Source organism: Pygocentrus nattereri, chromosome 20 (assembly GCF_015220715.1).
Source record: "Pygocentrus nattereri isolate fPygNat1 chromosome 20, fPygNat1.pri, whole genome shotgun sequence".
In the NCBI taxonomy this organism is placed as follows: Eukaryota; Metazoa; Chordata; class Actinopteri; order Characiformes; family Serrasalmidae; genus Pygocentrus; species Pygocentrus nattereri.
In genome coordinates, this window is record NC_051230.1 from 37359353 (window position 1) to 37374927 (window position 15575).

General features: G+C 47.4%; 1 protein-coding gene across 1 annotated transcript in view; it reads right to left on the reverse strand.

The window, feature by feature from the left end:
• Nucleotides 1-12158, reverse strand: part of LOC108413022 (pikachurin) — a 24898-nt gene extending 12740 nt beyond the window's left edge. The window contains exons 1-8 of the mRNA XM_017685321.2: nucleotides 11945-12158; nucleotides 8506-8615; nucleotides 5469-5555; nucleotides 5299-5325; nucleotides 5072-5189; nucleotides 3080-3215; nucleotides 2530-2696; nucleotides 91-203 (exon numbers count right to left, since the gene is read on the reverse strand). Of these exons, the coding sequence (XP_017540810.1) occupies nucleotides 91-203; nucleotides 2530-2696; nucleotides 3080-3215; nucleotides 5072-5189; nucleotides 5299-5325; nucleotides 5469-5555; nucleotides 8506-8615; nucleotides 11945-12044 (858 nt within the window). The 5' untranslated portion in view covers nucleotides 12045-12158. The remainder of the gene's footprint in view (nucleotides 1-90; nucleotides 204-2529; nucleotides 2697-3079; nucleotides 3216-5071; nucleotides 5190-5298; nucleotides 5326-5468; nucleotides 5556-8505; nucleotides 8616-11944) is intronic.
• Nucleotides 12159-15575: the final 3417 nt, after the last annotated feature.

Sequence of the window (15575 nt, forward strand, 5' to 3'; positions counted from 1 at the left end):
GCAGAACCACCGGAAAGGTTCTGACTGGACTGGCTTTTGGCCTGGAGTGTATACTGTATTATCACAGAACATAGAGAACATCCCCTGTACCTCCTCTATGAAGACGTCATAGTCAGAGTCATCAACATCAAAGCCATCTTCATCTTTAGTTTTAGAGTTCATGAGGTAAAGATCGTAATCTCCACTGCCCACATCAGCTGCACCTGACAGGTGGGTTCAGAGAGAGAAGCCATACCACATTAATACAATGCAGAAATATGTTTACTGGGATGATGTGAGGTCATACACACTGAACCCATGTGAGGTCATACACACTGAACCCATGTGAGGTCATACACGCTGAACCCATGTGAGGTCATACACGCTGAACCCATGTGAGGTCATACACGCTGAACCCATGTGAGGTCATACAAGCTGAACCCATGTGAGGTCATACACGCTGAACCCATGTGAGGTCATACACGCTGAACCCATGTGAGGTCATACACGCTGAACCCATGTGAGGTCATACACGCTGAACCCATGTGAGGTCATACACGCTGAACCCATGTGAGGTCATACACGCTGAACCCATGTGAGGTCATACACACTGTTACTTATTTAGCTAAGATTTAAAGCTCTTCAGAGAACTGAAGCTGTTCAGGGACAGTGAGCGGTTGTGAATATGAAATATGGAAAATATGAAAAAATATTATGCACTTCTGAGGAAACACACTTACCGGTGTGAGGAAGTGTTCAGACCTCACCAGACTGAGTGTGTGTGTGTGTGTGTGTGTGTGTGTGTTTAGGATGGGGGTGGGGGGTTTAAGGGGGTCCTCTCAGTGGGGAGCTTCTTAGTCTTGTCTGACTCGAGGTGGGCTGGGGGAGGGGCTTCAATTTCAGGCTGACCATACACTCATAGTGTGTGTGTGTGTGTGCGCATGTGTGTGTGTGTGTGATGTTAAGATGTTTAATTTAATTATCCTGCATTGACCCCCCCCCCCTCCACCCCAGTTAGCATGCAGGCAGGATCTGGTAACCTGCAGTTCATACCAGTTATGCAACCACAACACATCACTGGACGTCTGCATCACCCACACCAGTGCAGTTTACCTCCTGTAGATCTCACACCTCACAGTCACAGTGCAGCTACAGTACAGTTACAGCATAACACTACAGTCACACTACAGCCACAGTACACACACTACAGTCACACTACAGTCACAGTTACAGCATAACACTACAGTCACACTACAGCCACAGTACACACACTACAGTCAAACTACAGCCACAGTGCAGCATAACACTACAGTCACACCACAGCTGCAGTACACACACTACAGTCAAACTACAGCTGCGGTACACACACTACAGTCACACTACAGCTGCGGTACACACACTACAGTCAAACTACAGCTGTGGTACACACACTACAGTCAAACTACAGCTGCGGTACACACACTACAGTCAAACTACAGCTGCGGTACACACACTACAGTCACACTACAGCTGCGGTACACACATTACAGTCACACCACAGCTGCGGTACACACACTACAGTCACACCACAGCTGCGGTACACACACTACAGTCATACTACAGCTGCGGTACACACACTACAGTCACACCACAGCTGCGGTACACACATTACAGTCACACCACAGCTGCAGTACACACACTACAGTCACACCACAGCTGCAGTACACACATTACAGTCACACCACAGCTGCAGTACACACACTACAGTCAAACTACAGTGATGGTATACACACTACAGTCACACTACAGCTGCAGTACACACACTACAGTCACACTACAGCTGCAGTACACACACTACAGTCATACTACAGCTTCAGTACACACACTACAGTCACACCACAGCTGCAGTACACACATTACAGTCACACCACAGCTGCAGTACACACACTACAGTCAAACTACAGTGATGGTATACACACTACAGTCACACTACAGCTGCAGTACACACACTACAGTCACACTACAGCTGCAGTACACACACTACAGTCATACTACAGCTTCAGTACACACACTACAGTCACAATACAGCTGCGGTACACACACACTACAGTCACAATACAGCTGCAGTACACACACACTACAGTCACACTACATCTGCGGTACACACTACAGTCACAATACAGCTGCAGTACACACACTACAGTCACACTACAGCTGCAGTACACACACTACAGTCACACTACAGCTGCAGTACACACACTACAGTCATACTACAGCTTCAGTACACACACTACAGTCACACTACAGCTGCGGTACACACTACAGTCACAATACAGCTGTGGTACACACACACTACTGTCACACTACATCTGCGGTACACACACTACAGTCACAGTACAGTTACAGTGTAGAATCATGTTCCATCATGTCCAAATCTCACAAACACTTTAAATCATCTTTGTGCTGTTAACAGTGTGCACTACTGTGTGTGTGTGTGTGTGTGTGTGTGTGTGTGTGTGTGTGTGTGTGTGTGTGTGTGTGTGTGTGTGTGTGTGTGCGCGTGTGTGTTACCAAGTGTGCGGACGGGTGGGTTTATAGGACTCGGTGGGCTGACCCCAAGTGTGTTCACAGCTCTGATGACGAACTGGTACTGCGTCTCAGGGATCAGGCCTTTCAGAACCATCGAACTGGACTCTACTGGCTCACGGATATATGTCCACTCAGTGTCCATCTCTGGCCTGTACCCCCCACACAAACACATTTACATTCATTAAATGAAAATCCATTAAAATCCAACCAATATTTTTTGTATCTTTATCTTTGAGCTGCATTTCTAGTATCTGTGTGGTTATTTCCCAGACTCTCTGTATCACTGAGATGTAAATAGACGGATGCAACATTTAAAGATCTCCAGCTGCCTTTTACATTCACAATAGAAATGCCCCTGTTTTTGTAGTTTAGTTGCAACATAAGAACTGCTGAACAAACAGTTTTAAAAATAAATCTAGAAAACTTAGAGGGATGCTTGACCAGTCCTTTGTATTTTTAATCTAATGGGGGTGTCTTGGTACACCAATATCTCATCACCCCTGTGTCCACAGGACGGTAAGAGCTTTCTTACCTGATATAGGCCACCAGGAAGTGCAGCACAGGAGCACTCCCCTCACTTTCTCCCTGTTGCCACGACAATGCCAGCTCTGTATCCGAAACAGCAACCACAATGGGCTGGGACGGGGGTGAGGGGGGCATACAAATTTCTGAGAGAGACAGAGAGAGAGGGGGGGTTGAGGTGACTGTAGCCCACAACATTCAGTCTGAACCGACTGTAGCCCCACAACATTCAGTCTGAACCGACTGTAGCCCCACAACATTCAGTCTGAACCGACTGTAGCCCACAACATTCTGTCTGAACCGACTGTAGCCCACAACATTCTGTCTGAACCGACTGTAGCCCCACAACATTCTGTCTGAACCGACTGTAGCTCACAACATTGTCTGAACCGACTGTAGCCCACAACATTCTGTCTGAACCGACTGTAGCTCACAACATTGTCTGAACCGACTGTAGCCCCACAACATTCTGTCTGAACCGACTGTAACTCACAACATTCTGTCTGAACTGACTGTAGCTCACAACATTCAGTCTGAACCGACTGTAGCCCCACAACATTCTGTCTGAACCGACTGTAGCTCACAACATTCTGTCTGAACCGACTGTCGCCCACAACATTCAGTCTGAACCGACTGTAGCCCACAAAATTCAGTCTGAACCGACTGTCGCCCACAACATTCAATCTGAACCGACTGTAGCCCACAACATTCTGTCTGAACCGACTGTAGCCCACAACATTCTGTCTGAACCGACTGTAGCCCACAACATTCAGTCTGAACCGACTGTAGCCCCACAACATTCTGTCTGAACCGACTGTAGCCCCACAACATTCTGTCTGAACCGACTGTAGCTCACAACATTGTCTGAACCGACTGTAGCCCACAACATTCTGTCTGAACCGACTGTAGCTCACAACATTGTCTGAACCGACTGTAGCCCCACAACATTCTGTCTGAACCGACTGTAGCAGCACAACATTCTGTCTGAACCGACTGTAGCTCACAACATTCTGTCTGAACCGACTGTAGCTCACAACATTGTCTGAACCGACTGTAGCCCCACAACATTCTGTCTGAACCGACTGTAGCTCACAACATTGTCTGAACTGACTGTAGCCCCACAACATTCTGTCTGAACCGACTGTAGCCCCACAACATTCAGTCTGAACCGACTGTAGCCCACAACATTCTGTCTGAACCGACTGTAGCCCCACAACATTCTGTCTGAACCGACTGTAGCCCCACAACATTCTGTCTGAACCGACTGTAGCCCCACAACATTCTGTCTGAACCGACTGTAGCCTCACAACATTCTGTCTGAACCGACTGTAGCTCACAACATTCAGTCTGAACCGACTGTAGCTCACAGCATTCTGTCTGAACCGACTGTAGCTCACAACATTCTGTCTGAACCGACTGTAGCTCACAACATTCTGTCTGAACTGACTGTAGCCCACAAAATTCTGTCTGAACCGACTGTAGCTCACAACATTCAGTCTGAACCGACTGTAGCTCACAACATTCAGTCTGAACCGACTGTAGCCCACAAAATTCTGTCTGAACCGACTGTAGCCCACAACATTCTGTCTGAACCGACTAGCTCACAGCATTCTGTCTGAACCGACTGTAGCCCACAGCATTCTGTCTGAACCGACTGTAGCTCACAGCATTCTGTCTGAACCGACTGTAGCAGCACAACATTCTGTCTGAACCGACTGTAGCCCACAACATTCTGTCTGAACCGACTGTAGCCCCACAACATTCTGTCTGAACCGACTGTAGCTCACAGCATTCAGTCTGAACCGACTGTAGCCCACAGCATTCTGTCTGAACCGACTGTAGCCCACAGCATTCAGTCTGAACCGACTGTAGCTCACAACATTCAATCTGAACCGACTGTAGCTCACAACATTCAATCTGAACCCCACTATAATTGACTGATGGTTCAGTATTAAATAGAAATAATAAGATATTGTCCAGGTGTTTTCTGGCTGTTCCTCACCATGAGAAGCAGTGCTGATGTCCCTCGGCATGCTGGGACGGCCATCCCCTGCCCAGCCATATGCCCCAACGCTCACACGGTAATGTGTCGCTACCTTCAGCTTCCCAATCACCACATCCTGAAAACAAGCAAGCAATGTTCACCATCTGTTTAACTTACTTGACTAAGAACTCTTTCCAGTAGCTTTCAGGTTTGGATTTTTCTAAAGAATGGAACATTTCACTTACAAAACTTGCTTGTCCGTCAAGCTGCCCCTGTGGGACAGAAAAAAGAGCAAATGCTACAATGGATTCTTTCAGCAGCTCCTGATCAGAGCTTCCAGGTGTCATACATGTAAGAACCATGTAATAGTCATGCTATGAAACTGTGTTTGAGATGTTTCACTGATATGACGTACAGTAGTGAGCATGTCCAGGCTCAGAGGAACATCCAGAGTCACAGTCGAGCTAATGGGGCGGCCCATCCTCGTCTCTGTGTAAAACACCTGGAGAACAATCACACAAACATACGGTGGTAAAGATACACAGGCACACCTTTCACTCACTCACTCACTCACTCACTCACTCACTCACTCACTCACTCACTCGCTCGCTTCTTCACTCCTTCACTCATTCATTCACTCATTCATTCATTCACTCGCTCAGTCACTCACTCATTCATTCACTCGTCCATTCATTTACTTATTCATTAATTCATTCGTTCACTCATTCATTAATGCATTAATTCATTCACTCATTCATTCATTCACTCATTCATTCATTCACTCGCTCATTCAATCATTAATTCACTCATTTATTCACTCATTCATTCACTCATTCATTCACTCACTCATTCATTCATTCATGCATCAGTACATTAAAGTCAGCATAGTTCATAGCACCGAGTAAGCAGTCTATCCAAAATGCACAGAGGTAATGCAGGAAGTTCCCATTCCCTGCATTACGTGACTCTTTAGCAGGAAGTTCGCATTCCCTGCATTACGTGATTCTTCAGCAGGAAGTTCCCATTCCCTGCATTACGGGACTCTTCAGCAGGAAGTTCCCATTCCCTGCATTACGGGACTCTTCAGCAGGAAGTTCCCATTCCCTGCATTACGGGACTCTGCAGCAGGAAGTTCGCATTCCCTGCATTACATGACTCTTCAGCAGGAAGTTCGCATTCCCTGCATTACGTGACTCTTCAGCAGGAAGTTCGCATTCCCTGCATTATGGGACTCTTCAGCAGGAAGTTCCCATTCCCTGCATTACGTGACTCTTCAGCAGGAAGTTCCCATTCCCTGCATTACGGGACTCTTCAGCAGGAAGTTCCCATTCCCTGCATTACGGGACTCTTCAGCAGGAAGTTCCCATTCCCTGCATTACGGGACTCTTCAGCAGGAAGTTCCCATTGCCTGCATTACGGGACTCTTCACCAGAGCTCTTCAGTGATGCTGGATCAGGACAGGGAGCTGACTGGATAGTGATGGATGATGGTTTATTGGAGCTGGACAGTGTTGTTAACTAGCAATATGGCACATGAATGATGCTTAGATACTGACCTAGTAGTGAGTGGTTGGATGGAGGTGGGTAGGTGTTGTGTAGTGTTTGGATAACGGTCAGTGGTGTTTGGCTAGTGGTCAGTAGTTGTTGGTATTTGGATAACAGTCAGTGGTGTTTGGGTAGTGGTCAGTGGTTGTTGGCATTTGGATAACAGTCAGTGGTGTTTGGGTAGTGGTCAGTGGTTGGAGAGTGTTTGGATAACAGTCAGTGGTGTTTGGGTAGTGGTCAGTGGTTGGAGAGTGTTTGGATAACAGTCAGTGGTGTTTGGCTAGTGGTCAGTAGTTGTTGGTTCTTGAGTAACGGTCAGTGGTGTTTGGGTAGTGGTCAGTAGTTGTTGGTGCTTGAGTAACGGTCAGTGGTGTTTGGGTAGTGGTCAGTGGTTGGAGAGTGTTTGGATAACGGTCAGTGGTGTTTGGGTAGTGGTCAGTGGTTGGAGAGTGTTTGGATAACGGTCAGTGGTGTTTGGGTAGTGGTCAGTAGTTGTTGGTGCTTGAGTAACGGTCAGTGGTGTTTGGGTCGTGGTCAGTGGTTGTTGGTGCTTGGATAACAGTCAGTGGTGTTTGGGTAGTGGTCAGTGGTTGGAGAGTCTTTGGATAACGGTCAGTGGTGTTTGGGTAGTGGTCAGTAGTTGTTGGTGCTTGAGTAACGGTCAGTGGTGTTTGGGTAGTGGTCAGTGGTTGTTGGTGCTTGAGTAACGGTCAGTGGTGTTTGGGTAGTGGTCAGTGGTTGTTGGCGTTTGGATAACAGTCAGTGGTGTTTGGGTAGTGGTCAGTGGTTGGAGAGTGTTTGGATAACAGTCAGTGGTGTTTGGGTAGTGGTCAGTAGTTGTTGGTGCTTGAGTAACGGTCAGTGGTGTTTAGGTAGTGGTCAGTGGTTGTTGGCATTTGGATAACAGTCAGTGGTGTTTGGGTAGTGGTCAGTAGTTGTTGGTGCTTGAGTAACGGTCAGTGGTGTTTGGGTAGTGGTGATCAGTGGGTTGGTTTGTGGGTAATCGCTGTGCCAGTAGGATGTTCTGACATGCTGGCTGTGTGGTGTTGGTGTTGAGATGGCGTCAGGTCATGAGAGTGAATCATGTGCAGTCATGTGAGGAGGAGGAAGTGGGACAGTGCAAGTCTGAGACCCAGAATTAGACTGTCTCACCTGCACCAACGGCAGTGTGTGTGTGGGTGTGGGTGTGTTATGTTTGTGTGTGTGAGATCTACAGCCTGGCTGGTTCAGTGCTGTCAGGACTGCAGTAGACAGCTGCCAGGTTTGGCTCCAATCAGAGACGCCAAAGCTACGTCATAATCATTTCTGAGCTCTGTCTCTTCACAGAGCCCAACAGGAGCACATTCATCTACACTCAATGACATTCGCAATGATCCAGCTGTGTGACCTGTAGGTAAGACTGGAAATACAGTAATATGTACAGTTATGTTTGTAAAGGTATCATGGTAACAGGCCCTGTGATTAAACAACGTAAAAACCAGTGACAGTGTACGTGTCTCTGTGTGTGTTTGCTGACTGTAAAATGCTTCTCCTCATGCTAATTTGATTAGCAGTGGCATTCAGTGAACACCATGAAACTCAATGTTGAAACGGCAGATTTTAAAACAGACACAAACACCCCAATAACAGCAACAATCACAAAAAGCATGAAAAAGAAAGCAGCGTATTAACACACAACTAGTCCACACAGTGTGTACACGGGATGTCTCATGCTCATTTTTTTGCATGCTATGGTTGCTTAATGCTTTTTGAGGAAGCCCCACCCCTTCTTATCTCAGCCAATCAGGTTAATAAGTGTGACACTGACACTGGCCAGTTAGCTTCAGCTCTGGGATCACGCCCCCAAAGGGAGAAGGTTGAGTGGTGCTTTATGCGCTTATGTGGAAGAGGAGGGGGTTGTAGTGGTACCCTGTAACCGGTGATGGTGCTGACGTGTCTCCGAGGCATCTTCCACTGGACTCTGATCGCTGTGCAGTTCACCGTCTGCAGCTGGATGTCCAACGGTGGGCTCAACCGCTCTGGAATGAACAACAGCAAACATTATACACACCCAGTCAGTCTGCTGAACGCTGAGTGTTGGTTTACCTACCTGCTGGGTGCCCAGTCCTAGTCATGGAGATCTACCACCCTACATAGTTTAGCTCCAGCCCTAATCACACCTGATCCAGGTAATGAAGGCAATCAGGGGCATCTGAGTATTAGAGACAGCTGTATTGGACCTGAAAGCTTCAAGGTGGGAGATCACCAGTACCAGCCCTGGGCACTGCTGATACAGAGTACTAAGAGGGGTGGGATATCTAAACCAGAAACAAAAGGTTCTTTTTAAGAAGAAGACTATTACTTATACCTGACACAATAATCAAACCATCAACCGTTAGGTCCTGAATTTTACAGACAGTGGCGTAGAACAGCATATTTTAGTTGAAATACGGCAATATAGAGTTGCAATATACCAAGAATGCAAATATCTCAATAGAGTTCCTAATACACAAATCCCAGCGCAGAGATGGCAGTGCAGAGATCCTCAACTCTCACCCCAAAGCAAAAATCCCAACCTGAAGATCTGAAACCAGAGATCACAGTGAAGAAATGCTCAATACACACCCACGATGCAGAGGCCCCAGCATTGAGATTCATAAGCAGGGATACTGTTGCAGAAATATCATCAATGCAGAGATCCCAAAAGAGGATTCACAGAGAACAGACCCTCACTACAAATAATGCAACACAGAGATCCTCAATGCAAGGATCTCAACAGAGAGATCCAGACAGAAACTCTCCACACACCATGGAGAAGAGTCCCCAACACAGGGGTGCTTGAGTGATGAGGTCCAGCCACTCACAGAGAGTGAGGCCAACTATGCAAGGCTGTGCACATCCTCTGGAGGGGATTTACAACGTTCTGCAAACCTGAACTGGCTCTCAGGGATGACTTCATCAGTAAAGATGAATTCACAGAGCATTAGACACAATGAGTGTGAGCCTCTGCTCACAGTAAGTGGGTGTCTGTCATCACCGAGCTAGTAAGTGGTCACGTGGAGATGTCAGTGCAAGTTCAGTCCAGTGCTCTAAAGCTCTACAACTGACTAGAGCAGGCATGTCAAACTGGGGACTTCTAAAGTGTCTAAAGTCTGAAGTGCTGTGGAGATCAGACTTTACCCTCATCTAACGCTCTGAATTCAGTTCACGGAGGCCTTGCTGATTAGCTGATGAGCTGAATCAGGTGTGTTTAATAAGGCAGTGTGCTGAGGTCTGCAGTGTTTTGGCCCATATGGACTGGAGCCTGACACATGTCATTTAGAGATCAGTGTGTCCTGCTTCACCTACGACACGCCAGAACCTAGTCTCGGATCTGCAGAGCAGAGGCCAAATCTCACCAATGTAAACAAACACAAACACAGGACTGAAAAGCTAAGACGTTTCTGAACTGGCAGGTCACAAGGATACAACACAAAAGGGACCTTGTCCATAAAGTGGGTCCAATACCAGTCAGTCCATTTACCTCAAATCACCTCAAAGCTCAGTGACAGGTGCATGTCCATCATAGTTTGGGTCCTAAACTGGGGAGGCTAATAAGCATGACAGTGCTGGGTTTCTGCTGGTGAGTCAATCTGTAAGATTCATTATGCTCAATCAACACAGTCACAATGTGTAATAAACAAACTGCAAAAAGCTCCAATGGTCCCAATACAGATTTTCCATCTCAGAGACCCTCAACACAGAGATCCCAATGTAGAGACCCTCAACACACTGACCCCAACGCACAGGCTCTCAACACAACACAGAGACCCTCAACACAGAGATCCCAGCACACTGACCCCAACACAGAGACCCTCAACATACTGGCCCCAACACACAGGCTCTCAACACAGAGACCCTCAACACAGAGATCCCAGCACACTGACCCCAACACAGAGACCCTCAACATACTGACCCCAACGCACAGGCTCTCAACACAGAGACCCTCAACACAGAGATCCCAACACAGAGATCCCAATGTAGAGACCCTCAACACACTGACCCCAACGCACAGGCTCTCAACACAACACAGAGACCCTCAACACAGAGATCCCAGCACACTGACCCCAACACAGAGACCCTCAACATACTGGCCCCAACACACAGGCTCTCAACACAGAGACCCTCAACACAGAGATCCCAGCACACTGACCCCAACACAGAGACCCTCAACATACTGACCCCAACGCACAGGCTCTCAACACAGAGACCCTCAACACAGAGAGCCCAACATAGAGACCCTCAACATACTGACCCCAATGCATAGGCTCTCAACATAGAGACCCTCAACACAGAGATCCCAGCACACTGACCTCAATGTAGAAACCCTCAATATACTGACCCCAACACAGTGGCTCTCAATACAGAGACCATCAACACAGAGATTCCTACACACTGACACCAACACACTGACCCTCAACACACTGACCCCAATGCAGAGACCCTCAACACACTGACCCCAACGCAGAGACCCTCAACACACTGACCCCAACACGGGTTTTCAACCATCAAGACCATCAAGACAAGAATCCCCCAAAACAGCAATCCCAGTAGAGAAATGCTGAACATGTACCCATAATGCACGCTTCCCAACATATGAGAAAATGAGGTAATAAATTGATGCTGAAGTCAAAACTCCAAGTAATGAGGCTCTGAAAACATAACAAGCTCATAAACAAACCACAAACAAAGTGAACCCAAAGGTTATATCGTGCCACAGGATGTTCTCTGGGCTGCAGTTTGGTTTTGTTTACACTGAGAAAAGCTCTTTCTAGGAAACCTCACAGGGTCTTTCTTTCTTTAGCTCAGGGCAGGTTGCTGTTATTCTTTACATTAGCTTTGGCTGAGCGATGTGCACTACCGTTCATACACTCAGGAACCACTTTATTCTTTTTCTGTAAATTTATTTTATTCAATAATAACTTAAAAACGGTAAGTTTAAGAAGTTGAGAATTTCACTCTAAATGTTAATTAAATTCATTTCTGATGTTCTACTATGTATTAGAATCTCCTACAGCTCTGTTCTCCTCCTGGACCAACGTTTCTTCATCACACTGATTATTTGAAACCTGGGAATAGGTTGTTGAGTGCCAGCGTCGTGTTTATATAATGTATATAATAATAATATATTATATAATGATTGTATATATATATATATAATGCCTTCTTATTTTTAAAGCTTTAGATGCTTTTGAATTGAGTTGTTCAGCTCCAGCCAGTGTGGTAAGAGGACCAAAAGCCTGAATATTCTCCAGTTCAGGCATCACCACACCTCTCACCTGCACCACAGGTACTGATAGTTTTGAGGAAATGAACTCTCAGTACTCACCAGACTTTCTACTGGAAGTTCTTCTAGCACCAAAAGCCACGTCCACCACCATTAGTCCAAACACGGCCCATATGCACAGAACTCGACTCGATCCCAACATGTTCCTTCTAAAGGAGGTCCAGCTGCTGTCAAACCAATCAAACGTTATGCTAGATCTCCATGACTTGCCTCAGCCAGAGAGGTGCAAAGCGTCTTTCCTAGCACACAAACGCTGCTGGCCTCCTGTAGACGTTTGGCGTTGATGAGATTACTGAAGATCAGTCCGAGCAGCACGTGCTGCACAAGCCCCAGAACGCCCCACACAGACACTGGCTCAGACTCACTGCACCAGCTCCAGCCGCTCCTGGACAGCGTGGCCTTTGTTGGCGCGTTATTAGGTCTGAGGTTGTCGTAGGGGGGCAAGTGGGGTCTGTTTTGTCTCCTGATTGATCGGGAGGGTTTTGGAGGGGGGGCTCTGAGCCACAGTACACTCAGGGTTAAGAGGATAATGGGTTTATCTACGCAGATGGAGCTCAAACTCCACTCCAGCCACTCACACCAATATAGCAACACAGCCAGGAGAGCAAGAGCAAATCCCAACGCCTGGAACGAGTTACTTCTGCGCATTAATAACTCACTTTGGGTTCCACTGAAGTAATTCCTTTACTCACAATTCCTTTAATTAAATTGATTATTGTTATTTTGTTATTTGGTCTCAGACAGAGGAGGATAGCTTCTGAGTACCGGTTCTTATAAGTGGTTCTTCCTCGTGTTCTCCCAGGGATTCACCTTCTGAGGCTTGGTTCCTCTCTGTGGTTCTTCCTCATGCTCTGAGAAGAGGTCTCCGTCAGCTATAACATTACTGAACGTGTAACTCACTCTTTTCCCTTTAGGTTTTATTTTTGGACCACATTTGTTATCATTACAACCGGACACCTCATCAAAACTCAAATAAACTCAATCAGGACCCTATGTCACTGTGGACCAACCCAGACTACAGGTGGTAGATCAAGTCCAGAAATTTAAACTGTCCTCCTCAGAAATCTGTTCCAACTCAGCAGGCCAGGCAGCAACAGGTTGATGCAGTGCAGTGGCCTCTAGTGGCCGAGCCTGGTATTAAACACTTACTGTAGTCATGTAACCCTACTGTCCTGTAGAGGGCGCCCTAATACCACTGTATCAATCCCTACAGTCAGTTTATACTGATCTACAGATCTGAGCTTACAGTGTTGAAATGTCCCAGAACTGTTTCATCTTTAAACCAGACCCTCTCTCATGAAGACAGCCTGGCCTGAAGGTTCAAATAAACAGTCTAAAAACAAAACCGAACCAGTGAATTTGATGCCTGGGAATTCACATCGCAGCTCAGTCTTTCTGCCAGTCTACATACTGTGCACAGTGTTAATTCGTTGAAGACTGGTTCTCATTAGGGCCTCTCAGCCAATCAGGTGTGGTGTTGGTATGTGGGGTCCAGACAGCCCTGTGTGTCAGGAGGTCAGTATTTTTTATATCAATCATTAGCCTCATAGCTAATTGACTGAATTGGCCTCTCACTGATTTTAAGTCTGTGGTCGTAAGGAGATCCTGTGAGGCTGTGAGGCTCCACCCCCAGGGTGGAGCTGCATAAGCAGCAGCCTATCGGATCGCACGGGCTCCTGTCAGAGCCACAGAGCTCCGCAGGGCACACCGTGGTCCCTCGGTGACTGTGGAGAAGGAATGAGAGCAGCTGCCCAGGCAGGTGGATGCGGGTGGAGTCAGTGTTAGTCTACCTGTCCACCTCTCACCTGAGCAAACTGAAGCAGGAACGAGGGACTGGTCACGTGATTAAACAGGGGAACAGCTGTGGACGAGCTGGCGAGGCAGTGGACGGTACGTAACGGAGTTTCTCCACTACTGACAGCGAGACAATGAAAAATAAACACGGCTGGGAAACCAAACAGATCCTCTGTCTGTCTCTCTATCTGTCTGTCTGTCTCTCTGTCTGACTATCTGTCAATCTGTCTGTCTTACTGTCTGTCTGACTGTCTCTCTGTCTGTCTACCTGTCTGTCTGTCTCTCTGTCTGACTACCTGTCTGTCTCTCTGTCTGACTGTCTGTCTCTCTGTCTATCTATCTGTCTGTCTGTCTGACTGTCTGTCTCTCTGTCTATCTGTCTGTCTGTCTGACTCTCTGTCTTTCTGTCTGTCTACCTATCTATCTATCTGTATCTCCTTCAGGTTCTGCGATGGACACACAGTGAAAGATGAAGCTCTTGGACATCACACTGGTCCTTCTGATCATGATCTCCAGTGTTTCTTCTAAGCCGCTGCATATGCAGAACCTGTCCAGAACCAGATATTCTCTATGTCCAGAACCGTTCTCTCAGACGCAGCTCACAGTGGAATCCAGAACTTCAGTAAAACACCAGCGTGAGTCGTACTGATCACTCACACATCACTGCTGTCAATATGGCAGCTCTCAATGATGGCAGGACCATTAAGATAAAAAAGTGAGTCAGAGGTGTGAGTCTGAGTCGAGTCTAGTCTCCGAGTTGTGTTTTTTCTGAGTCAATTCTGGAGTCTGAGTCTGAGATGTGAGTCTGAATCAAGCCTTGAGTCTGAGGTGTGAGTCTGAGTGGAGTCTCGAGTCTGAGGTGTGAGTCTGAGTGGAGTCTTGAGTCTGATGTGCGAGTCTGAGTTGAGTCTTGAGTCTGAGGTGTGAGTCTGAATGGAGTCTCGAGTCTGAGGTGCGAGTCTGAGTGGAGTCTCGAGTCTGAGGTGCGAGCCTGAGTGGAGTCTCGAGTCTGAGGTGCAAGTCTGAGTGGAGTCTTGAGTCTGAGGTGAGAGTCTGAGTGGAGTCTCGAGTCTGAGGGGAGTCTCGAGTCTGAGGTGTGAGTCTGAGGTGCGAGTCTGAGTGGAGTCTCGAGTCTGAGGGGAGTCTCGAGTCTCAGGTGCAAGTCTGAGTGGAGTCTCGAGTCTGAGGTGCGAGTCTGAGTGGAGTCTTGAGTCTGAGGTGTGAGTCTCGAGTCTGAGGTGTGAGTCTGAGGTGCGAGTCTGAGTGGAGTCTCGAGTCTGAGGGGAGTCTCGAGTCTGAGGTGTGAGTCTGAGGTGCGAGTCTGAGGGGAGTCTCGAGTCTGAGGGGAGTCTCGAGTCTCAGGTGCAAGTCTGAGTGGAGTCTCAAGTCTGAGGTGCGAGTCTGAGTGGAGTCTTGAGTCTGAGGTGTGAGTCTCGAGTCTGAGGTGTGAGTCTGAGGTGCGAGTCTGAGTGGAGTCTCGAGTCTGAGGGGAGTCTCGAGTCTGAGATGCGAGTCTGAGTATTATTATTCATGGTGGTGAACATGTTTAAATGATCTGTCTGAGCTGAAAGGTGTCAGGATGAGCTCCGCCCACTCAGATCACCTGTACAGCGGTAGTTACAGTGATGGGGTCATCTCTCTCTCACAGGTGACCTCAGGACACACCTGATATTGTTGCTGTGGCTCAGTGGAAGATTAGAGTTACACACCTCAGAGAGAAACCACAAACACACCTTTCTCACCGTCTCACCTTACACGCCGAGCCACAGCCCAGCTGTGTTCATTACCTGCCCCGCCAGGTGTTCTCATTTACCTCAACAGTTACTGGACACACGTCAAAGCCCTGCTGTCCGGGTCTATAATCCACAGCAGGTGTGAC